At 39.6% G+C, this 24,886-nt stretch overlaps 1 protein-coding gene across 2 annotated transcripts; it reads left to right on the forward strand.

Annotated features, from left to right (window-relative positions):
- The first annotated feature begins 488 nt into the window (after positions 1–488).
- Positions 489–24,137, forward strand: LOC120960093 (uncharacterized). 2 transcript variants are annotated; one of them, XM_040384046.2, is made up of 6 exons: positions 489–672; positions 1,514–1,715; positions 15,809–16,006; positions 16,086–16,400; positions 16,466–17,017; positions 17,081–24,137. In XM_040384046.2, the coding sequence occupies exons 3-6, from the start codon at positions 15,917–15,919 to the stop codon at positions 23,789–23,791; spliced, it is 7,668 nt and encodes a 2,555-aa protein (XP_040239980.2). In that variant the 5' UTR covers positions 489–672; positions 1,514–1,715; positions 15,809–15,916; the 3' UTR covers positions 23,792–24,137. The 2 variants fall into 2 exon arrangements, with proteins under 2 accessions (XP_040239980.2, XP_040239979.2); XM_040384045.2 differs by having other exon boundaries at positions 490–672; positions 16,466–24,137.
- The last annotated feature ends 749 nt before the right edge of the window (positions 24,138–24,886 follow it).

Here is a 24,886-nt window from a genome sequence, read left to right on the forward strand (position 1 = left end):
AACCCTAGCCGGCATCGCGAATAAATGAACTCTTTTTAACATTCGTTTAAAGTTCATTTTGGTTTAACAGAGTTCATTTGTTGTTCATTCCTGTTAAAATAAACGACCGTCAAAACAGTTAACGACTGCTCGATATCGCGTATAAGCAAACACGGGGAAAAAATTCGAGCAGTATAATTAAACGACTGTTAATTTGTATCGCATACGCTCTTGACAGTCGTTTCGCGATGCCAAATTCTAGCAATTTTTAACGACTCTGGTTAATTTTTAACGACTGTTAATTTTAAACCAATTCATTCGCGATGCCAGCTCCTGTTTGATGGATAGATTCCAGAATCGAATGACACTATTTTCTTCCCTCTAGTTAGGCTTTTATGCTGTTGGAGTCCTGGGGTAAGAATTCGAGCAGATGATAATGCTCGCAACCCTCGCAATGTTTAGCGGGGGCTTAAGTTATACACATCTTGATGAAGGGAAGTTTTAGTTGTCAAACGCAATGGGGAATGTGGCTATGGCTGTATCAACGCCATTTTAGAAATTGTGAGATCTGTTCTTCGACAGAAAATGGTGAATAAAGCGTGTTCAACTGAAAATTATTAGCGTGAAAAGTCTTGTTCTACCTGTTTATCTCTGTTTATTTGGACATTCGTGATATTTTACTTCGTTGATGAAGTAAGTTTCCATAAAATCTGTATTCTTAGTGCCAAAGTGTTTAGAGAAATGGTTATAATTGTAAATGTTGCAAACTGCTTTCGCGGGTGGTTTTTATTCGACGAATATGTAATTTTTGTACATTACAAATGATTTCGATTTTTTGTGGTTTATTTTGTGTGAACTAGTTACATCACTATATTTTGTGACTCTGAATATCTTTGTATTAATTGATAAATGTTCAACCATTATCAACATCTAACTGGCAGAAAGTCCCAAAAGTTGATAGCAAGTAAAATGAACGACCATGAAAGCTTTGAGGCGAACTTTTGTGCTCGTGTTAATTCACACACTGAGAGATAAATTATTTTATGTTCAGGGTTCGTCGGCGTTTTTAAATGTGTGAGTTGAAGTTGACAAGTAGAAAAATGGGTAAAATGTAACGTATTATAATAATAACGAATTAAATTCATCTGAATCGTTTAATTAAACAGTTATTTCATATAAACAATTTCGCACTAATGTGCGACGTTGAATGCAAAAGAAAATACGCAGAATATGTATTTTATGGACAATCGAGTTTACCAACACTGTCAAAATGTAATTACATGGAACGTATAAAATACGGATTACATATGTATTGGTGGGACATTTGATGAATTTATTGAGTTTTATGGATATCGAATAGCCCACAGGAAACAGGTAGAGGATCGATTGAAATGATAATGAAATAAATCACAATTGATCAACAAAATCTCTCAGCGGTCAAAACTATTTCACGAATATGTTGTACTTTATTGAGAACCTATCATATCAATGGAATTGTTGTCTAAAGTTTTTTTTTCTTTCTCTAAATTAACAGTTAAATTCAATCAGGTCACTGTTGGATGCATACTTTCGTGGCATTGTGCCACTTCAGTACTTCTTGAAAAGCAACTCAAGACCAGTAGCGAATTAAATCTGCCTGATGAAATCCCTCTTAAGGAGTGAAGTATTCCAGGAAAGGATTCTATAATCAACATACCATTTGTAATAGACATTACTTTGCGGCGACAACTGTGAAGGTGAGTAAACATTTGCTCTTACTAGGTGTCACAAAACGATGCAATATGCAAATAAATGTTTTCGGATGGAAATATGCTTTATATATTTGGTTGGTCGATGAAAACGAAAGCGATTTAATGTTTTGAAAATGATACGGTGTTAATAACATTTGATAACTTTGACTTTGATAACATTACATTTTCCTATCAAAGTAAAATTTTAGCTTGTTTAAACAGTTGGTTTGCTTTTAACTCTTTAAAAAAACTGTCATCACTTTTACGGGACACACGGGAATACAGATAGCATTTTACTACAACGGCAGTTCACGATGTTGAGAAATTCAACTGAATCGAAGTACTAACAGTTTCTTTTTTGTGTGTTCTGACCATTTCGATAGTTCTGACTTCCAATCTATTCGTCTGATCCATCCTTTTCGATCTTTGTGACCGTTCTGAAACCGATTAGTAAGTTCAAAACATTGAACCTTTTTCTGATCTTTCGGTATGGCAGCTTATATACTTGTGACAACTTGTGAAACATTGACTGCATTCGCTAAGAACAAATCCCAGCACTATAGGAAGGGAAGCAGCAAATCGATATTGATGTGCTATTCTCTTTGTCCTCAATTAAAATGATAGTAGCGCTCTGTTAAAGCAAGTGATATTTGGTTCTTTTAGTGATCCCTTGTTCCAGTTCTGTACTGTCTCACAAGGTATAATTGTAACGGAATTTTCCCGTTATGTATGTTCTGTTTAGGGAAGTGTTGCAAGTGTATCAGTTTCTTATCCATTTCTCAATGCGAGAGTGCACACAGCACGTCGAACACCGCAAAAAATCGAAAACAGTCGAAGTCGTACGAAACCAAAAAAACAATTCAATTGCGTTCCGGTTTCGTCGGACGCCGCATCTGGTTTTATCCGTCAAACTAATTGTGTGGCGTTTTATAGGAACAACCTCACTCTCACCTGTTTCTAGCTATGTTTGAATCTCGTGCCGTTTGCATAAAATCGCAAACCGCCTGCTTCGAATCGCATACCACTACGATCGAATGCGTGCATCTACGGTTGAATCGCAGCATGCCAGTACGGATGAATCGCATACTAGTGGTGGGCAAAACGGCTCCGAAGCCGGAGCCGGCTCCGACCGGCTCCAGACAATTTCGAAAAAACGACAATTCCCAAAACGCTCCGCTCCCTTGACTCCGGAACCGGCTCCGCTTCCACGGCTCCGGAGCCGGCTCCGCTCCCACGGAGACGGCTCCAGAGCCGTCGGAGCGGAGCCGGTTCCGGAGCCGTTGGTGCGGAGCCGTTGGTGCGGAGCCGGCTCCGGGAAAAGGTAGAAGCCGGCTCCGGAGCCGTTGGTGCGCTCCGAAACGCCCATCACTATCGCATACCACTACGGTCGAAACGTGTGCCATTATGATCGAATCGTGTGCCGCTACCATTAGATTTCTGAAAGCCACCTTTCAGAAATCCAATTGTAGTGGCACACGATTCGTCCATACTGGAACGCTATTCTACCATAGTGGAACGGGATTTAACCGTATTGGCACGCGATTCAACCGTAGATACACGCATTTGATCATAGTGGCATGCGATTCCAAGCAGGCGGTTTGCGATTCGATGCAAACGACACGTGATTCGAACGTAGCTGGAAACAGGTGTAATTTTTCATAACCGTTAAACCAGCGGTCGGCAAACTTTTGAGACAAAGGGCCAAATTTAGTATATGATCTAAAGCCGCGGGTCAGGAGAAAGCGGTTTTTCTATTCTTGTGATTTAATTGTTACATTATATAATTTTAGAAACAAAATAATTGGTTAATGATATCAAGCAATGCGATTGGTATTATTGCTGTTTTCCTATAATTGTGTCATCCAAGTGTGGTTCAAAATTGATAATACCTATTTATTTTTTTAATACAGCGCCTACCACAACTATATGGACAGTTGTTTTTCGCGATTTACGAAAAATTCATAAGAGATCGATAAAAACAGTGAATGTATGAGTTGTGCAGAATACTATTTCACATCTTTGTATATTTTTTCAAATTTTTTTAACAGATTTTTACACGACTTACGACGAAAAAACAAATTTATGGTCGTACCATAACTATAAAGACACTTCGAAAAACAGGTTTTATGTGCTAACTAACGCATTTAAAAATCATTCAAAAATATAAATAACATATTCTACAAAGGTTTTAAAGAAATACATTTTTGAACGATTTTTTAAAATTGTTCTTATAACTTATTTTAAGGTTTTAAAAGTTTTATAAGAGTAATTATCAAAAGATATTTTTTTCGAATGTAATGATTGTTTTGAAAATGCAAACCAAAGTATGTAAAAAGTTTTTCAAAAATTATTTTGAAATCGCAATGAGAACCTTTTCAATTTTGTGAACAACGGTTTAAACCTGATCCGATCAAACAAAAGCGACACAAAAAGCTCAACAACGATTTTTTAGCAGAATCTAAATATTTGCTGTTGTTACATACATAGTTAAGGAATGTAATCCTAGTCCGATATTTTTTTCCTCCCACCACCCACTTCACCATCGATGTTCTCATAGACCGCTATAAAGTCGCCGGTAGCCGTCTGCTTGTAAGTTTAGTTTTTTTTTTTGTGAACGAAAATTTTTTTTTGTGAATTTTTTTGATGTTCAAAAAAAAATTTTTTTTGAAATTACTCTTATAAAATTTTTAAACCTTAAAATAAGTTATAAAAACATTTTTAAAAAATCGTTTAAAAATGTATTTCTTTAAAACCTTTGTAGAATATGTTATTTATATTTTTGAATGATTTTTAAATGCGTTAGTTAGCACATAAAACCTGTTTTTCGAAGTGTCTTTATAGTTATGGTACGACCATAAATTTGTTTTTTCGTCGTAAGTCGTGTAAAAATGTGTTAAAAAAATTTGAAAAATTATACAAAGATGTGAAATAGTATTCTGCACAACTCATACATTCACTGTTTTTATCTATCTCTTATGGATTTTCCGCAAATCGTAAAAAACAACTGTCCATATAGTTGTGGTAGGCGCTGTATAGAAAAATATAAATCATAAAATCTCGTATGCGACCTTCATTTCGATAGTATTATTGTGGTGTTAAAATAATGTTAATATTACATGACGGTTACATTAAAAAATGGACAACAATTGTCGTTTTTGCATGGGTTTATCTTAATCCGCACTAACAAAACGTTTATTGCACTTTGAGCGCAACGCAATCATTTCAGGTGAATTTCGACAGAATTTCGATATAACACCCTAGTCCGCAAACTAGTCCAACATCCGTCACCTGGGTCCTATCGATTTTTTCTACACCAACGTGATGCAAAAACTGTACTCTAACAATTTTGTAGCGAAAACTTAATAGGAATTGATGAAAATCGAAGGCAGAACATAAATCATACATGTCTTCGCCCACCATGGTGACAATTCCCAATAACTGACGAAAGGCAATTCGCAAAGTCTTGAACTTATTTGTGCAAGTAATTTGAAATAATTCCCTTTCAACAGATGTAAATGTAAAGAAATTATCTTTCCTAGTTTTTTTCTACAGCCAGCCGAAAACGGCATATTTTTTCATGCAAAAGTTATTGATATTGACTTCGAGTTCGAACATACTGAACGGTCCGTCATTCCATAGTACTTTAATTAAAAGTTGAAAAAGTACGATGGTTTAATATGATATACTAAAAGATCTTCAATAATTTGTGTACGAATCGTTTCTTCCCATCTTTCTAAATCAGTCAAATCCTTTCGCGGGCTGGATTTAATGTTGCGGCGAGCCGCATTTGGCCCGCGTGCCGGACTTTGCCGAACGCGCTGAACTATTAAAATCATTTAAATACAGGTAGTCCTCGAGATTCTCGGCACCTCAGTTCTTTAAGCAAATTGTACTGATTTCTGACACATCAATTGTAAAATGCTAAGTAATTTCCCTTTTGATCGAATGTTAAAAATCATTTGAAAGGATATAAAACAATTATATTTAGTCATAATCATATTAAATAATAAATTAATAGGCTGAAATCATCCCCTACTTGCAACATTATACAAAAATTGATATTTTGGGTAGAAATCACGAGATTTGACTTCTGCGGAAATTCGGGATATGTTGTTTTTTGCGGCCGTTTTCGGTTCCCAATAACCTTTAAGTTGGCAACCGGATACCCGGGTATTTTTTTCAACTTCGAACTGCAATAACTTTTGATTCATTTCTTTTATTGACCTGAAATTTTCCGTAGCCTCCCAAATTTTAATTTCTGATTTTTTGGTGCTGCAATTTTAAACAGTCTGTAAGTATTTTATTTTGATTTTTTTTAACTTTCCTACGTAAGTTGGCAACCAGCATACCCGGGTATTCCATACATTTTGTATGGAGAATGACGTTTCTCTTCTTCCTCTTTTCGTATTGTGCTTATTTTCGAGTCAAATTCAAGCGATTCCAAATTTGAATTTGACCGTTATTTTTATAATAAAATGAAAAAACTTAATGAATTAATGAAATAGAAAAGAATATATGGTCGGCATTACTTGCTTACAGCATTAAAATATAGAAAGCATTGTTTACCTATGAAAATCGTTATTTTTTTGCATCAAAACATGTGGAATACCCGGGTATGCCGGTTGCCAACTTACGTGTGTAAATCTGGTTGCCAACTCTACGGTTAACCGTGTATTTCGGGGACCGATCGAAAAACTGTTTGCGAACAGCAAGTGCGATAAAATCTGGAGATGGAGCACATACACGGCCCTAACCCCGGAGCAGAACCGAAAGATAACCGATTTAAGAGCGTGCTGCAAACCATTGCTTAACATAAAAGATGATTTACAAAATGTGTCATTTTCATTAGGACTGTATGCGAGCGCCTACACGAGTAGTCCAAAACAGCCGAAGTCATACAAAATCATGAAAAAGTCTGCGCCCTTTTGTTCCGGCATCCTCGTGAAGTTTACCGAGTCGAACCGAATAGTTGTGTTCGATAAACATGTGTGCGTATCAGGTAGCAGCATTTGTACTGCTTACCTGCCGTATGCCGCTGTGATACCGAGCGAGACGCATAGACAACGCGTCTAGAGGACATGTGTAGCCGTGAGGATTTTTTTCTGTGTCTCTTTTGCCTTGTCCTTGCCTTTAGATCCGGATGAGTGAAGCATGCACACCTTTCGGGTACGTTCGTGGTATAAGCTCTGTCTCTCTCATGTTAATGGTGAAGATAGAATCGTATGCCATCGGCTCTGCATTCGAGCGTGGGCAGGCCCGTGGACGCCGTTTGTACGCACCCTATAGGACGGCATGTCCGCGTAGGAGGTTACGCCAAATAGAAGAAGTAATTATCATTGTATTATTTCCCTACCACTCTCCCACGCGACGATTGAAGCGATACGGAGAACAATAGCACTGCCCGAGTCGCACTCATACAAAACACTGAACGGGTTAAACATGAATAATAAATCGTTAAGGCCAATATTAGTTTAAAAAGTATTTTAAATCGAAAATAAGTTTATATCTATATTTATATTTATTCATTAATCCATCGGGATTTTAAAGATCTTACATGAATGTACTTAAATTAGTGCTTATGAACTGTGTAAGGTGGTACATACATCGATGCTGAGTGTGTTGAGCAAAATTTTGGAGCGGTTGCTTCAGCGGAGGTTGACATCCACCTGCAGTCCAACGGGGGACAATCGGACGCCCAATACGGTTTCCGTAAAGGGCGTTCGACCGTGAATGCCATCACTCGGGCTCTGGACAAGAAGCGAAAGGGGGATCGCTTCTATGTGGTGGTAACTGTGGACGTCCGGAATGCCTTAAATTCGGCAAACTGGACAACCATCGGCCAAGCTCTGCAGCGTAAAAACACTCCGCCTTATTTGCAGGCATTGCTGCGTAACTATTTTGTTGGCCGAACGCTCCACTACGATACGGATGAAGGAATAGTGTCGAGGACTGTATCTGCTGGCGTTCCTCAGGGCTTGGTTCTAGGACCAACACTGTGGAACGTCATGTCCGACGACCTACTCCGCTTGCCGCTCGAAGGACTACGAGCGGACATCATTGGTTTTGCTGACGACGTGGCCTTTACATTTTTGTGAAGGACCACGGAACAGGTTAGTATTTTGGCAAATTCTAACCTGGAGGGTAAAAGTAAGGCTCAGCCCTCTACGTTACCCAGGAGAAGCGTTACATGCCTTGAAATATTCCCAAGCAGCATTTTTGTCATCCATGCGACCGACCAGAGTACATTATTTTATTAAAGAATATTTTCAACTGCGATACAAATAAAAAAAAAATCCTTTAAGATTAACCAACATCTAGGACATTACATTCTAAAACAGAAGTAATATATATAGTTTATGAGAAATATTCAAGAAAAAATCTAAAAAAAACCCTTGAAGCTTTAAATTGGAGTAACATTCCCAATAAGTAGAACATAAAAAATATGTAAAATATATTTATTTAAGCTAAATATTTGAAAAATATTTTTTTTTTATGAAATCTATGTTTGTGGCCATTTTAAATCATAATTGCATTTAGTTGAAAAACACTCTTATTAGGACAATGAGAAGGTCAATAAATGCATTTACATTTTTTAGGTTAATAATTACATTTACACATTGATTATGATTTTAATATCATAATTTTACCCATAGGTGGCTAGGCAATATTTTTAAAGTTGCTATAACACTAATGGATATCAAACGTAGTAAGGTATAAGTCATATAATAACTTTTTTATTCTAATGAATTATCAATGAATCTAAACCTTATGAAAGATTGCTGAAAATTCATAAGGTTTAGATTATTAGACATTAATATCTATCAATTTGCTCATCCACGGCGGTTAAAACAGGCGTTCAAAAATGTTGCTTGGGTTTGTGATAAACAGGCGTTACGCGTAACGCTAGCGTAACGTAGAGGGCTGAGCCTTACTTTTACCAAATATTCCAGTCGATCTGTCACACCGGGTGTTATAAACAACGCTCCTAAGATGTCAGACAAAGGGCTGCTGAAATCAAATGCTCCTAGTCAGTAATCCATTGCACGTATTCAAAAGTAGAGAATGCTGATCAAGAATCTATTGCGACTAATTAAACAAAATATGCTGCTAGTCTAAACTCAATTGAAAAACCCTGTAATACGCCCAATCTGTTACAAGATGTTAAGATTTGTATTATGTATTGCATTATCCGGCGCTACAACCGCTTTGCGGTCTTGGCCTGCCTCAGGAGTGTCCGAAACCGCGCCTTCGTCAGCCAGTCCGTTATCCCGGCCTTAATGGTGGACGCCTCCACGCCATCTTGCCACCTCAATTAGGGCCTACCACGCCTCCTCTGTCCTTGTGGACGGCCTAAAAAGACTTTACGGGCTGGGTCGTCCGTTTCCATGCGTACAACATGGCCAGCCAACCGGAGCCTGGCGAGCTTGATACGCTGCACGACAGTGAGGTCGCCGTACATCTCGTATAGCTCGTCATTATAGCGGCTCCTCTATTGTCCTTCCACACATACGGGGCCAAGTATCCTTCTGAGCATCTTCCTCTCGAACGCGGCTAAGAGGGGTTCGTCAGATTTGGACAGTGTCCATGTCTCAGAGGCGTATGTGAGTACCGGGACTATATAGGTACTATATAGTCCCAGCTTCGTCCGTCGCGACAGGTTCTTTGAGGTGAACTGCTTTTTTTAAGCAGTTAAGATTTAAAGTTTGTTAAATCTTCCTATCATATATAATTGCAATGACACCCAAGGAAACATAACTGGCCATATATGATAGCTATGGCTCATAAAGCGTTAAATCCGCAAGGAATTAGGAATGTCATTCATTCCCGCAAAGATACAATTCCGCAAAGATTTAATATCGCTCTGAATTGCAGTAAAGAAGAAAGATCAATTCCGTAAAGAGTTTCAAAGGTGTACCAAGATTGAATTCCGTATTGAGTTGCAAAGGAGTCACAAGATTTTATTCCTAAGGAGAGTCGATTCTGATAGGGATTAATACAGGAATCGAACAGGAGGAAGCAACAACGGAATGAAATGCAAGAACACCAACAGAGAGAACAAAGAATAAATTATAGCGGTAAAGAGAGAGAACAAAACAAATATCTCGTAAAATCATTCCAGTCTCTCTCCATAAACTAGATTACAGTGTGAGACAAAAAATGAGAAGTAGTTGTTTTTAATGGATAACTAGGTGGCCCAACAGTAAACCTAGTTTTTTTTTTTTTTTTAAACCTAGTTTTACCAAAAATACTAATAGTTGACGATTAAGTATTATAAATCGTAAATATTGGTGTCTGAGTACAGATTTCTTTTTTGAATTATTTTGAACTGTAAATTAACCCGTTGTGCAAAATCGAGCAGTTTTCTGCGTAGTTGTCAAAACCGACGCAAAAAACTACGCCAGAATTTGTAAACTGGAATTTGTAAAAACTGCTCTGGCCAGCGCATTAATAGCAGATTTTAGGTACCTAACGCCCTCTGTTAAGGGAATGGGAAGACTATTTCAGACGGCGGAGCAAAAAACGGCCAAAAAATTCAAAAATATTGGCACCTATTTTACTCTCTTCCTCTCCCTGCTTCTCTTCGTTGTCTTTTCTTACTTGCGCTCAAGGATGTTATATGAGACCAGGTGGTGGAAAAACCCACCTGAAGCCATTGCAGATCTCGTGTGTCACTTCTTCCAAGTTTTAGTACGCGATTATTGAAACTACCTTCATTTACCACTTGACGTAAATAAGATAATCATTATAAAGATTTTTCTCATCCGAATCAACCGTTTGTTTCGTTGAATATATTAAAAATACAACAAAAAAAAATTATACGGATTTGAAAGATGTATGGGATTTGACATGAGGACTCTTGCTGGATTGAGAACCCGCACGTCAAGAGGTTGTTTGTAGGCTTGAGCAATTTGATTCTTTTCAGTGAACGCGTGCGATGTAGTTCGTTCAGTATGATGAACTGAACGCGTGCGGTAAGTCAGTCGCTCAATTGGTGCTAACTACCTTTTTTTAAATATCATGTTCAATTTTATCGAAATCTTAATGCAAGCTACAGAAAGTTGCTGCATTTAAGGCTGCATTTTTAATTATAAATACAGTCAGTCCGAGATACGCGGTTTATGCCTAACTAGGCAACTAGCTTTTTACATTAAGCCATTTGTGTATTACAATTCACTCATAAATTTTTAAAATTTCTGGGTTTTAAGAGGTTCTCAAATTTTGGCTAAACAGTCATCTATCTTGCATTTGAGAATCCTTTGAGCCAATTGTACTGATAGCTCACAAGAACTTAGAAAACGTAGCTCGAGAACAGACTGTATATACTTACGTTGATTTGTAATCAAAGCTGATCTAAACTAGTAAAATCTACAAGCTTTCTCTTTTATGTTGCTGTGCTCTTAACAAGTTCTTTTTGTGCGACTGAACTAACCAAACGTGCGTGCGGCAGTGTGCGACAAGAGTTCTTTTTGTGCGGCTGTGTGCGATTGATCAAACCGACCACGCCAGCAATATGTGCATTCTTTCTCGCTCAAAGTGCGATCGATCTTCTTGTGTCATTGTGTGTGACAAATTTTGCCGACCCAAAACGAATGTTTTTTTTCGTTCAGTCTATGACACCGACAGTTATCTTGCATCTTGTTCGGAGCACATTTCTGTTAAATCTGTATACGTGCGGAAGACCTACCCGTTCACTTTTTCGTGTGCGGCGATCAACCGCACACTATAATGAACTGCGTATGAGTGTGCGGCATAGGTCTCGCACAATTGCCTAGTTGTTTGTCAAATTGCTCTGTATTCCATCACCTGGTCTCATAAACCTCCTTGCTTGCGCTCCAGCCCGTGCCTTCTGTCATCAGCTGATTGTGTGTTGTGTATGCGTTGGTAAATATAGCGGAATTTAGGGAAAGTGTGCCACCTTAAGCATTTCTTCAACTCACTAAAACGTGAGTTTCGCTTGAAATAAACTACTTGACTATAAAAATTCATGTGTTGGAGGCGAGCTGAACTTAGGGACATAAGGACGTAAGGACGGCAGACACAGATTCACGTGTTTTTCTGTTAACAGTTCAGCGTGAATTAACTTCTTTATTATTTTTGACAGTTCACATCTTTTTGACATTTGTATAAATGCAAAGGTATGTACATATGTGTCATTTGACGCCATTTTTAATGCCTACACATGACAGTTCGGATTCTGTTTGTCTACAATAGATTCTTAAACTATCAAGGTTAATTAATCCTCCTTTTTTAGCAAATTACCCATCTACAATCTCTTCTTCATCGCAACATCTTCTTGCATATTTTAACATGTTTCTATAAAATCCGTCGCAATCCTGTCGTGTAACCAGTTCGGCACCTTCTTTTATAGCCTTCACTAATTCTGTTCATTTATCTGGCGAGCGCGTTGAACAATATCCTTCCATTTCGAAAATAAATTCTCAATTGGATTGAAAAAAGGGGAATATGGTGGAAGGTATTCTAATCGAATGTTATTTTCCTCCGCAAATTGTTTGACAGTGTTGGTTTTGTGGAAGGCAACATTGTCCATAAAAAATATAGGATCTGTAATGTTAATGTTAAACCTTCCTTATTTTTTCGTAAAAACTGAAATAGAGTTTGATTGAATGCTCCGTCCTTTGATTCGTAGGCTAAGATGCCATTTCTGGTCATACAACAGCAAATTGTTATATTCGAGCTCCTAAAAGAAGACACTATATAAGAGGCAGGTTTTCCGGCATCTGACCAACCACTTTTGCATCGCAAAGAAACGTTGAAGCCCACTTCATCAACGAACATGAAATTGGCGTCATTGAGTTCCGCTTGCCAGTCCATAAAACGTAGCGCATACTCTTTTCTTACTTCTTACGTTGTCCGGAGCTTTTGGACGCTCAGGAAGCAGCTGCACCCTTTTTAATGTGTAGTTGAAATGGGAAAGATAATTTCTAATTGTAGAAATACGCACATGAACGCCAAACTCTTCTGCAGATTCTTGGGTTATTTTCTTTAGGCTCATAGAACAATCTTCATCCATCCAACTTTTTAAGGTTTGTAGCTGCTATCCCGTAAGTATGTTATTGTGGGCACTTCCCTTGTTGTTTAAATTAATGTTAATCTCGCCGTCTTTCACATATTTCTTTACAATCTGAGAAACAGTTTGGATGTTGAGGTCCATGGTTTTAGCAATATGTGTCATCCTATATTGGTCCAAGTATAATTTAACCATTTTTTGTTTATTCTCATATGTAATTGTTACAGTCCATGATTTTATCAATACCCGTCATCCTATACGGGTCCAAGTATAATATAACCATTTTTTGTTTTTTTCCAATTTAATTAATTTTGCTTGGAATACACTGTGCTGATGCTTGTGAGCCGGTTTCGATACAAAGTAAATTGTTTAATTATTTATTTCTCGTTCAATGGATAACAATGGATCCGTGGGAATGTTCTTAAGTCTAATATTAGTTTTAAAAAAGTAGAAACATTAACTTAATAATTCGTTTCTAAGGCAGTTTTTAAAGGATTGCACTGAGGTTCCAAAATCAAACAAATTACGAACTTCGTTAAACACCCTAATCATCGAGATGATGGGGGGGTCTCTAGATCCACATCCAGTTCGACTACGGTTTAGGGCAAGTAACGCATGAGAACCAAACTGAACAACAGGCGCGTAAAAGTTTAACTGCTGGAGCAGGGATGGACAGCCACAAACAGTTGTTGCGCGGTACGGCGTCTGATGTGGAGCGGTTGCAGTCCGAGAAGCTGAAGTAAGGTGGTAACTGACTGCCAGGTTGCCAAGATAACAAGCGTGTTGCGTATCGGAATAAGCGACGCTGTATCGATTCCATTCTCTCAGAAAGTCTTTGGGTTGAGGGCTTCCAGACAACACAGGCGTATTCGAGTACCGGGCGGATAATACCGCTTTATAACGCTTTGATGCAGACTGGGTCTTTTAAATCTCTTGTTATCCGAAACAACATGCCAAGCAATTGATTACCTCGAGTAATCATCTCCTCCATTTGCTGATCAAATGACAGCTTTGAATCAAGTATGTCTCCGAGATCCTTCATAGCATTAGTGCGTTCTATTGGTAAACCATTAACTGTGAAGCTGGTGTTCCTAATTTCTCGTGCTTGTGTGAGTGAAGTGACTTGACATTTTTCAATGTAGAGGCTCAGGCGGTTTCGATTGCACCATTGGTGAAAATCGAAAAGGTATTGCTGTAGCTCGGAGTGGCCTGTGTCATTCTTTATCGTCATGTAGATTTTAATGTCAAGGCAGACATGATTCGCTGCTGGTACGACATACGATAGGTCGTTGATGAACAGTACGAACAGTAATGGACCCAGGTTGCTACCTTGTGGCACACCAGATGATGCAATAAAAGACCTTGAATGGCACTGTTGGAAAGATACAGCATACGATCGATTGACAAGGTACGATTCTAACCAGCATATTAAATTTCGCCGAAGTCCCAACTTATTCATCTTGGCTAAAAGGATGTTGTGATCGATGCTATCAAAAGCAGCCTTTAAATCCATATAAACCGCATCTATCCATGTTACGGAGACATTGTCGGAGTCGGCTCCGGGAAAAAGTCGGAGCTGGCTCCGGAGCCGTTAGTCCGGAGCCGGCTCCGGAGCCGTTGGTGCGCTCCGAAACGCCCATCACTACTAGCAACAAACAAACGCCATATTGACATTTCGCAATGTGACATTTTCAGGGCTGAGCAAAAGCCCAAATCAAAAATCCACAGCGGCTTGCAACATTGGACAGTGTCATTGCACTCCATACAATACTGTAAGAAAAAATCCGTTATATGAATGTAAACTTCCACAGAATGCTTGCAAAGTTCCACTAGTCAGTTGAAACATTCCACCAAGTGATTGAAATGTTCCATTATATGATTCGAAACCCTGTAATTGGAAATTTTCACGTTTGTTGCTCTAGTGTATGTATTTCTACATGATTTGAGTCACCAATGAACCCTTTTTGACCGCCAACTGTATCGTTATGGTTTGTTTCTGGTCGGTTTTTCCGGGTTGGAATGCGCTCATTATTATTGCTTACCATATCGCAATTGCAATGCACACCATACCGCTGCATGCTACAAAAATGTTTACATTCGAAATATGGTGCTAAACTTGCCCCAAATTGAGGGTGCTCTTTTGCTATTGATCATTAAACTCATTAAATCATTAAACTTCATCATTAAAAAACTCTTAAAGCGATATATAATTGTTTGGAAGTCGGCCACACACACACGCACACGAACACGCACACGCACACGCACACGCACACGCACACGCACACGCACACGCACACGCACACGCACACGCACACGCACACGCACACGCACACGCACACGCACACGCACACGCACACGCACACGCACACGCACACGCACACGCACACGCACACGCACACGCACACACACACACACACACACGCACACGCACACGCACACGCACACGCACACGCACACGCACACGCACACGCACACGCACACGCACACGCACACGCACACACACACACACACACACATACACACACACACTCACTCACGCACGCACACGCACACATATACACACGCATTCACACACTCACACGCATTCACACACACGCATTCACACACACCCATTCACACACACACATTCACACACACATTCACACACACACATTCACACACACACATTCACACACAAACACACACACACACACACACGCACACACACACACACACACACACACACACACACACACACACACACACACACACACACACACACACACACACACACACACGCATTCACACACACGAACAGGAAAACCTCGAAAAGGAGCCATATTTGGCTGTACGGTATAACAGGACACAAGGGTCTGCCAGGCAGATGAAAAGCTAAAATTGACTCGGTTGTAAAAGCCTATAGCGGGCTAGCCTGCCTCCCACAATTGCTGTGTTTTGCAGCAGGATTATTAATCCTAATAATGGTTAAATCATGTTTGAACCTTGTTAAAACGCTGATTTAATACAACAAAAACATAATAAAACATATTCCAACATTGAATCAGATTCTAAAAATTAACCTCTATTCTAGGTGATGCTGGTAATTTGCTACAACGGAATACAGAACAGAGTAAACACTACCTACATAAAAAACTAAACAAAAAATAGTTTTTTTTGCTGATGAAGATTTACTGACAGTATGAGCACCTTGGGGGGATCTAGGGGAGAGCGTAATGCCAAACCCAAATTCGCAGCATTAGACATTAATAAGCTGTACATAACCAGCCGTGTAAGTTCAATATACGATGTACGAAAATATATTATTGTGTTTGTACAAAAAATGTTTAATAAATCTTGAACAATTTCAGGGAGAATCGTTTGAGCCATCGACACAAAAAAGTACTGCTCCTCGCAAGCATGGCATGCAAAGTTTGGGAAAGGTTCCAACGGCCCGTCGTCCACCAGCAAACCTTCCATCTTTAAAAGCAGAAGTAGGAAATCCCGGCGAACAGTCTGGCAGCTGGACTAACGAACTTAACGAAGGACAATACGTCAGCCAGAGTCCAAATCATTCAACGGAAGAAGTCAACAAAATACCAAATTTATCTATTTCTAAAAGTTCGACTCAACGCCACACTTCGTCTCCTAACATTTCAAAACCGGGCGAATTATCATGGAACACGGTAGTGCAAATGATTAAGCAATACTTTTGATAAAACCTTAATTTAATTTTCTCAATTTCATGTAGAGCGAGTTCCCTTCATTGGACGGCACTGGTTCGTATGGGGGGGGAACAACAAAATCTCAACTATTCCAAGAACATTATTCCGGAACTTCTCAAACCAATCATCAAGCCGACATTCGTTCACAATTGAAAGCACCTTGCGGCCAAGGAACCAGTATTGCTACGGAGGATTTAGATGGTGGTGGAAACTTCCTAGGTGGTTTGAACAGTTGTCAGGTCACAGCGGGATCGTCTCAATCGTCTCCTCTGCCCCCCCAGTTCAGAGCTCTTTTGCCACCCTTTATGCAACGAGGGAGCGAAAGCGTTTTGTTAGGAAACGAAAACGAAGGAGGCTCCTTGTCGCCAATACCTTCACAAACTTCAATTTTTTCTACGATACCAGGAATGTGCAACGATTCCAAAAACAGCAGTACTGCCCATAATGTGACCACCAATTACAATACGGACAACAGAAAAATGAACAGCAATGGTGGCAACAACTGCAGCAGCAGCAGCCATAAATCCAACAATAATGGAGAAAAGATTAGCAACGTTGCGGTTAATACCGGAACAAATGTAACTATAATATCCAGTCAGTTTTCGAAGACACAATCTTCAAGCTTATCGACTCATTCGCAGCAACAACAACTAAATAACCGTATTGGTGGAGGAAACTCTTATTCTTCAATTCCTTCAACCAGAAGCGGGCGTGTTGTTAGGGGAGGAAATGGTGGGAGCAACAATACATCGAGTGAAGGAGGCAATGACAAAACTGGTGGAATCGCCTATGATAATAGTTATCAGAATGCAAATCGACGAGGGGGTTCCAATCATCTTCCGCGTTATGCCAACCGTGGAACTTCAGGTGGTGGTGTTGGTAATTATAATAATACTATCGGTAATTTGCGTAGTAATGGAGGGAATGTGATTGGTTCAGGTGAAGTTGGTAGCCCGAGCGGATTCAATGATGAAAATCGCAATTCACATCCACCATATGGATCAAGTGTTTTAGCAGAGCAAGAAGTTGTAGTGCGACCTATCATACGAGATGAAGAATTGCAAAGATTAGAAGCAATTGCAAAGGACGAAGGATGGGCTAAAGATTCTGAATTTGATTATAATCAAAAATTAGAATTTTCTGATGATGAATCAGAGTTAAATCAAATACCAACTGCTATGAAAGTAAAGGATATGGCTACAGATATAAATATAATATCAGTTAAAGCAGAAAAGGAGCAGCAAGAACATGAAATATTTGATAAATCTGATCGTACTCTGGATGTAAGTGTAGCGCATAGAGAAAGAGATCCAAATCAAGACTCTATGCAAATAAATTGTAGCAGCGGTGTGCGTAGTTTAGTTGGAGAAGGCAGTGCAATCAATGTAAACATGACGGCAGGGGGATTGGATGCAGCAGAAGCAAAAGAGCGCTTAAAACAACGCCAGGAAGAGGATCTTAAACGTGATATTGAACGTAAACTGGCTGCCGCTAGAAAGTTACAGGAACTGGAAGAAAAGCTTAGCAGAAAAAAAACAGAGGAATCAATAGATGCAAAAGCAGGCAATAATGATATTAGCAAAAGTGGTAATATTGCCTCGACTATCAATATCTCTACAACGTTAGGAAACAAACTGGAAGAGGAAAAAGTTTTTGAACCTGTATCGGAACATAACAACGAACGTGTAATATCCGTTAAAATTCGTGGTAAAAGTGGCGAACGAACTAATTTGAAAGATGCACGTTATGAATTTGGCACCGGTTCACGACATGATCGCGAAACGGGAAACATCAGTGGCAGTACTAGCAGTAATTGGGACATGCCAGGATTCTCAAAGACATTTCAATCAAATTTGCCCCCAAGGTTTCAAAGGCGCAAACTGGAGCGAAACACTTCTGGTGCAAATTTGTTGACGAGTAATAATAATAGTGTTGGTCTTGTTTCACCTCGAATCGGAAACACTGGTCCTTGTGGTAGCAATTCTGTTGGTGAGATAAAAAGTGGAATTCCCTTTGCCCAACAGTATGATCCACGGTTTATTCATAATCAACAGACATACGGAAAAAATTGTAACGCAATGACAAGTTCATCACGTCGAACAGCAGTTTCTGTACGGGATCGTGATGAACGCCAGAGGCATCATTATGATGCAGTTGAACATAATCAACGCGAGGTAATGAAAACAAAAAAAGAATCATTTGAAGACGGCAATCGTTTTAATAATGCTACTGGTGGTACCCAAGAATTGAATAGTTATGTCAACAGCAAGCAAAACATTGGTTGTGTAACGCCGCAATTAGACCGTAACTTATCAGAATCGTCTAATCGTAAAACAAGTGTTTCAAGTGATGATAATCATCATACAAGCCAACCACACCATAAACCGGTTATTCGAAATGTCGGAAGCAATACTAAAGTATCTGGAAATTATGTGCGTGAGAAATCATGGGATATGGAAGATCAAAAAGAATCGTCTGCGTCATCCTCTGCTTCTTTTAGTGGCAGTGATGTTCACCGCGAAACGCCCCCACGTTCTGATTGTGACTTGCCTAAACAGATATTACACCGGGTGAAAGAAACAACGCCCCAATCATCATCCGATTCAATAAAAGATGAAAAAATGTCATTTAAGCAACGTATTAAGAAAACCGTTGATTGTGAATCAAATCAAAATGATGAAGAGATTCACAGATGTGAGCATCTGTCATTTGACGGTGCTACAATAGAAGATAATAGCGTTGGTAGTTCGAATACGTCACTAGACCCTGAGGACTCTTCCCCTGGCGCTGCAATGGATAAAGCAAGCCTATTATCTAGGTCGGATGGATATGCTTGTTTTGGAATAGGAGAAACGAATGAAAAAGAAAATGTTGAATTAAATCAATTAGAATGCCCCAAAGATACAACACATGAGACTTCACATCTTTCAAGATCGCTAGGCTACACAGATGATAACAAACAAATAACTTCTACGACGATATCGCATCAACCACATCAAAATAGCTTAAAAAAGAAAGATGCAACAACAACCCAACATTCTCGCGATAGTCGAAGGCATGATTCTCGCAGTGGCGTTCGTGGTGGCGGGGGCTACAGTGTTGGATTCCATCGAGCAGATGGGACGGGATGCATGTCCAGTAGAGGCGGTTCTTTGAATTGGAATAGACCTCGTGGTGGCAGTAGAACTGGTGGAGCTGGTCGTGGTTACCATCAAGATTGCTGGAGCGAATCTGAATATTCGGAAGAGAGTTTTGACGAACAAACAAAACATCATGTACATCAAAAGATATATAACCATTCAATGTCTGTTACTGTTGGAATACATAGTACAGCTAATGCGGATTCGACTATTTTTGGGGGTGCAAAGGAAGGATTCGTACCACGTGGTGAACCATCACGACGAGGCCGAGGAGGGGGGAATATTGGCTCTATTGTTTCTGTTGTTAATCCTTCGAGTGCAAATAATCGCCAGAAACAACAAGGAGTCTTCTCTGGCTCTATTACATCTATCGAGGAAAGTGTAGCCATCAGCAAAAAAGTTGACGGATATGGATGCACTAATTCAAAAAACCCATTTAGTTCCAGTACAGTTGATGACGATGATAGACAAACAAAACATTCTGTTGTAGACCATTCGAACAGCACTGTTACCTCTGTAATATCTCCTATACGGGACGATCGCACAGTTCAACATAACAAAAGACCATTGTCTTTGTGTGATGCTTATAATACGTCGGATGATGTTTTATCACTTGAAAAAGAAAATCCCATTTCGAAGATCCTAGAGAGGGAACATAGTGCAATAGATATTCGTAATGACGAATCTCATTCTCGAGAGGATAGTCATAAATCAGATGGTAGATCAAATTCCACAGATCATTGTTTGGCAGTGATGAAACAAACTAGTGATGAATGCGATTCTAATAAGTCCACGGCTGCGTCATTGGTAGACGATACCAAGACAAATACAACAAAAAATGGTAGTACTACAACTTTACAACAACAGTCAACAAATTTATCCACCATATCAGGATCTGTTGGTAAATTGAATAACTCTATGGACAGTAATGTGCGAGGAAAGGCTATTGTTGGAAATTTTAGAGGCGGTTCCATCAATGTAATTACATTGCGCCAGCAGCAATCTGTATCACAAAGCCAAGGAGGGGGTAAATCATCTACCACTGAAGCGAGCAGCGATTCATTAGTTTCAGTGAATACATCAAATTCTAATCAATTAATCACAACATCAAACAGTAACAACGACAATGACTCCATGCCGTCAGGAACATCAGGAACACGTTCTTCAACATTATCAGTAGAAGGAGACATAAAGTGTGTAACAGATCAGCGTCACTTAACACAACAAGGTGTAACAGAAAAACTGAATGCTTCTTCCACAGTTAGCTCCAACACTGACAATGATAAGCATCATCTTGATGGCAATAATGCTCCAGTTAACACCACGATGATATTCGACAACACGAACTTCAAATCAGCCGTATCCGCGTTGAGTGTAAACAACACAAACACAGTAGGTGATTGTGGCGGAACGGGTGTAGACGCTTCCATAACAAATCTGAAACGTCAACAAAGTGGCAATAGTGTCATAAATGTTGATGCAAAAGTAAAATCAGGTTTAATGAATGAGAAAGTTATTACTGGTGCTTCTAATGCAGTTGGTTCAATAATGAAGTCACCACAATCTTTGACATCTAATACGTCAGCACATCGTCCAACAACTTCGATACCAGTAACGACATCAAGTGAAGGAAGTTCGCAACATAGCATCGTTGGTAATTCTCAAAGAACAGTGCTTTCTGCAGGTGTTACAAAACAACAGTCGTCCACTATTATCACAAGTACCCTGCAAGGAATTCCGTTTCAAAAAAGTGAGACCGATTATAAGGAAGTAAAACCATTTGCCTTTGAGACTGATATTAGCCATTTAATTGAAGGTGACAAAGGTATTAAGCAACAATCTACAGTATCGGCTGGATTGTGTTTATCAAAATCAATAGAAGTCGACGGAGGTAACGGTCATGGAAGAGTGTCTGCGTCAGTACAAAATATAATTTCTCCTTCGACAGCCGATTTGAACATGAAAATAGCAAGTGTAAAGAAAGTTTGGGAAATGCCCACTGTACCAGAACAAACAGGATCGGGAACAGTAAATAGTGGCGGCGGAGGTAGTGCTACATGCAACGTCAATATGGCAAATGAACATTCAGTTAGTGGTAGTGGAAATGTTCCTAGTGGAAATAATGTTCATTTAAAATCAAATTTCGTAAGGACACAACATACATCCCATCAACCACAGTATCAACATTCCCATGCTGGAACTGCTGGTCATCACTCTCACCAAGCGCATGGTACCCATTCTTCTTATGGAGCAGCATTTGGATCAGAATCAGATTCCTTAGTGGAACATTTTAATAGCTCCAATAATGTTTGCAATATTCCCAATCCCACGGGATCGAACAATGGATGCGACATTAATACTGGAATTACTCTCAACAACGAATGTAATGACCCTTCTAATCAGGGATATGGTCTGAGTCATCATCACTCTCAACAACAGCCGACAAAGGTTCATCAACAGACGCATCAACTGCAACAGCAACATCCCCACCAACAGCAAGATCTACATCATCAACGACAGGCACACAATATGCAAGAATCAGCTCAATCGACTACGCAACAACATACGCAACAGCCACAGAAACAATTACAGCATCCATCACAACACTCATTGCAACATCATTCGCAACAACTTCAACGTCAGCAGCAACAACATAAGGAGCAAAGTCAACACATTCAACAATTGCAACAAATGCATCAACAATCGCAACAGCAACATAAACCACAAACGCAGTCGCAATCACAATCGCATCCTCCGACGCAACCGCCTTCGCAATCGCTGCCACAATCACAAGCACAAACTTCTCAATCACAATTAAAGGTGCAGCACTCACCGCAACAGCAATCGCAACAAATACCCCAACAACTTTCACAGTCTCAGTCACAACATTCACATTCGCATCAGCAGCACCAACCTCATAAACAATCACAAATTCAACAGCAGTTGCAACAGCATCCTGCGCAACAACTTCCGCAACAATTGCAGCAAACACATCATCAGCAAACACTACAATTACAACATCAGCAACAGACACAACAGACACAACATGTTTCCTCTGTTAATGTTCAACAGCATCAAGCTGCAGTGGCCGTTACTATGGGTCTGAACAAACACCCAGTGGCAGATGTATTGGCAGCGGCAGTCGCTGCGAATAATGTTAATGTGTGCAAGGTTAAACCCACGCAACAAAGCAGTGCTGGTGGTATGCATCAATCTAATAGTATGGGTTTGTCACCCCCCCCACAAATGCAAAGCGGATCAATTCCTTCTGCTCCACAACCGTTCTACCCGGCACAGTACGGCGTATCTGCTGTTCCATCACCTCCTGCTGTGTTATATAATTCAGCTGCTGCTGCTGCCGCCATGAATTCTCAAGGTGGATTATACAACGCATTCCAAATCGAACCAAGTGGTCGTTCACAATTTTCACAGTTTCCTGGACACTATGGAACATCAGGTACAACTGGAGGGCCATATAATACATATATGACTCCGACCGCGACAAATATGCAAACGGGACCTACACCTGAGATGTTCCAAAGCCTTTCATCTCAGTTTCGCATGGGTTCAGTCCAATCTCCGTACAACCAAACAACTCAAATGGGAAACCCAAATACCATGCTGATATCATCAAATAATACTTCGTTAATGTCCTCATCAGTAAAAACTTCCACGCAACAGATAGGTGCTATTGGACAACCTAAACCTAATGGCGGTGGATCGGTTAATCAACCACCGTTTGGACAGCAGTATCTTAACATGTTTCCGCCTGCTCCATTGCAAAACACGGCAGCTAACTACTATTCAAATTCGGGTGGGGGACAAAACGCTTTTTTCGGCGCAGCAAGTGCTACAGGTGCTGCAACGCAGAGTGCGTACGGTATACCACCAGCAGCAGTAGCTGCGTCTAACATGTTTGGTGGTCATGGTGGGCAAAATCCTTCAAACACTTCCCAACCTCCGCCACCTCAGCAACAGATGCCCAACTACTCTTCCCAATTTTTAAATTCGCCGCTTTTAGCTGCTACTAATCCAACATTGGGACAACAACAATACCGAGGAGCGCCAAACAATGCTTCTCAACATTCTGGAGCTAATTCCTCTAGTTACATAAAATCAAACCAATCTCCACAATCATCCCATATTCAGCAACAACAGCAAGCACAACAGCAACAGGATACAGTGAGTTATTATTCATTCTATCACAAATAGGCTTTGAGTATGCCTGCGTTTTAGTGTAACGCATAACATTAATGGTCATGTATAGAGAATAGGGTATTAAGAACATACTGAGAATAAGTTGTTGGAAGATGAAGCTCATTATAGTTGCTTCACAATAATTATATTTTTCGTCGCGTACAATCTCAGTCTATGGTTTTGATTTATTCAGCCTATAGTTTAGTTTTTCATAGCAATCTGCATGTTCGTCTGGCTTGCGCAAAATAAAATAGGAAGTTTATAAAATCATTTGTTCCCTTCAATTGTCATTTTATGTTTTATTTAATCGCAAAAAAAATGGTTTACAAATATTTAAATAAAATGTGTGTAAAAACATTTACTTACCTCAAGGTCCTAGTCTGTCAACTTTTCCCGAAATTGGATTGCTACCATACACCATACATTTTACCATACAAACAAAAAAACAAACAAACAAACTAACTAACTAACTAACTAACAAACAAACAAAAAACAAACAATATATCTGACAAATAATATATTATATATAGACAGATCGATAAAAACATCAGCTGGTCTTTTGGTACACTCGTCGACTCGTACGACTTCAAAAAATGCCCGTCATGGGTTCAAGCCTCAAATAGACTATGCCGCCATACGTACAACTGTCCAAAGACTATGTAGGAACGATGTAAAGTAATATATGATAATTTGATAAGTAGCCAAAAGTTCGTTACAGGCAGTTTAACATCTAAGAGCCCTTTTCGATTCAAATTTTAATTATGATTTTCATGATAAATCGGTCTGGTGCTCACTAGAAATTTGTAAATTGGTTATTGAATGTTTCATTTGGAATAAAATATTCTCCCTGATCCTTCAGGATCGTCTTGTCCCGCACGTCGGACAGATAGTGGGAAACTATCAAAGAGGATTCCGAAACTGAAAATCAACCACTGATCAGATATTCACTATGCAGTAGATCTTGGAGAAGATGGCTGAATACAGAAACGACACATACCATCTCTTCATTGACTTCAAAGCCGCATATGATAGCATAGCCAAGGTAAAACAGTATGACGCTATGAGCTCTTTTGGAATCCCGGCCAAACTGATAAGGCTAGTTAGAATAAC

The sequence above is a fragment of the Anopheles coluzzii genome, chromosome 2, assembly GCF_943734685.1.
Source record: "Anopheles coluzzii chromosome 2, AcolN3, whole genome shotgun sequence".
NCBI lineage: Eukaryota > Metazoa > Arthropoda > Insecta > Diptera > Culicidae > Anopheles > Anopheles coluzzii.

Bases quoted from the DNA above. Each gene is read 5' to 3' on its own strand.
- LOC120960093 (XM_040384045.2), top strand. From the start codon at position 15,917: ATGAGCACCTTGGGGGGATCTAGGGGAGAGCGTAATGCCAAACCCAAA. The intron at 16,007-16,085 runs GTAAGTTCAATA...GAACAATTTCAG, and splicing joins AGCTGTACATAACCAGCCGT to GGAGAATCGTTTGAGCCATC. The intron at 16,401-16,465 runs GTAGTGCAAATG...AATTTCATGTAG, and splicing joins GCGAATTATCATGGAACACG to AGCGAGTTCCCTTCATTGGA.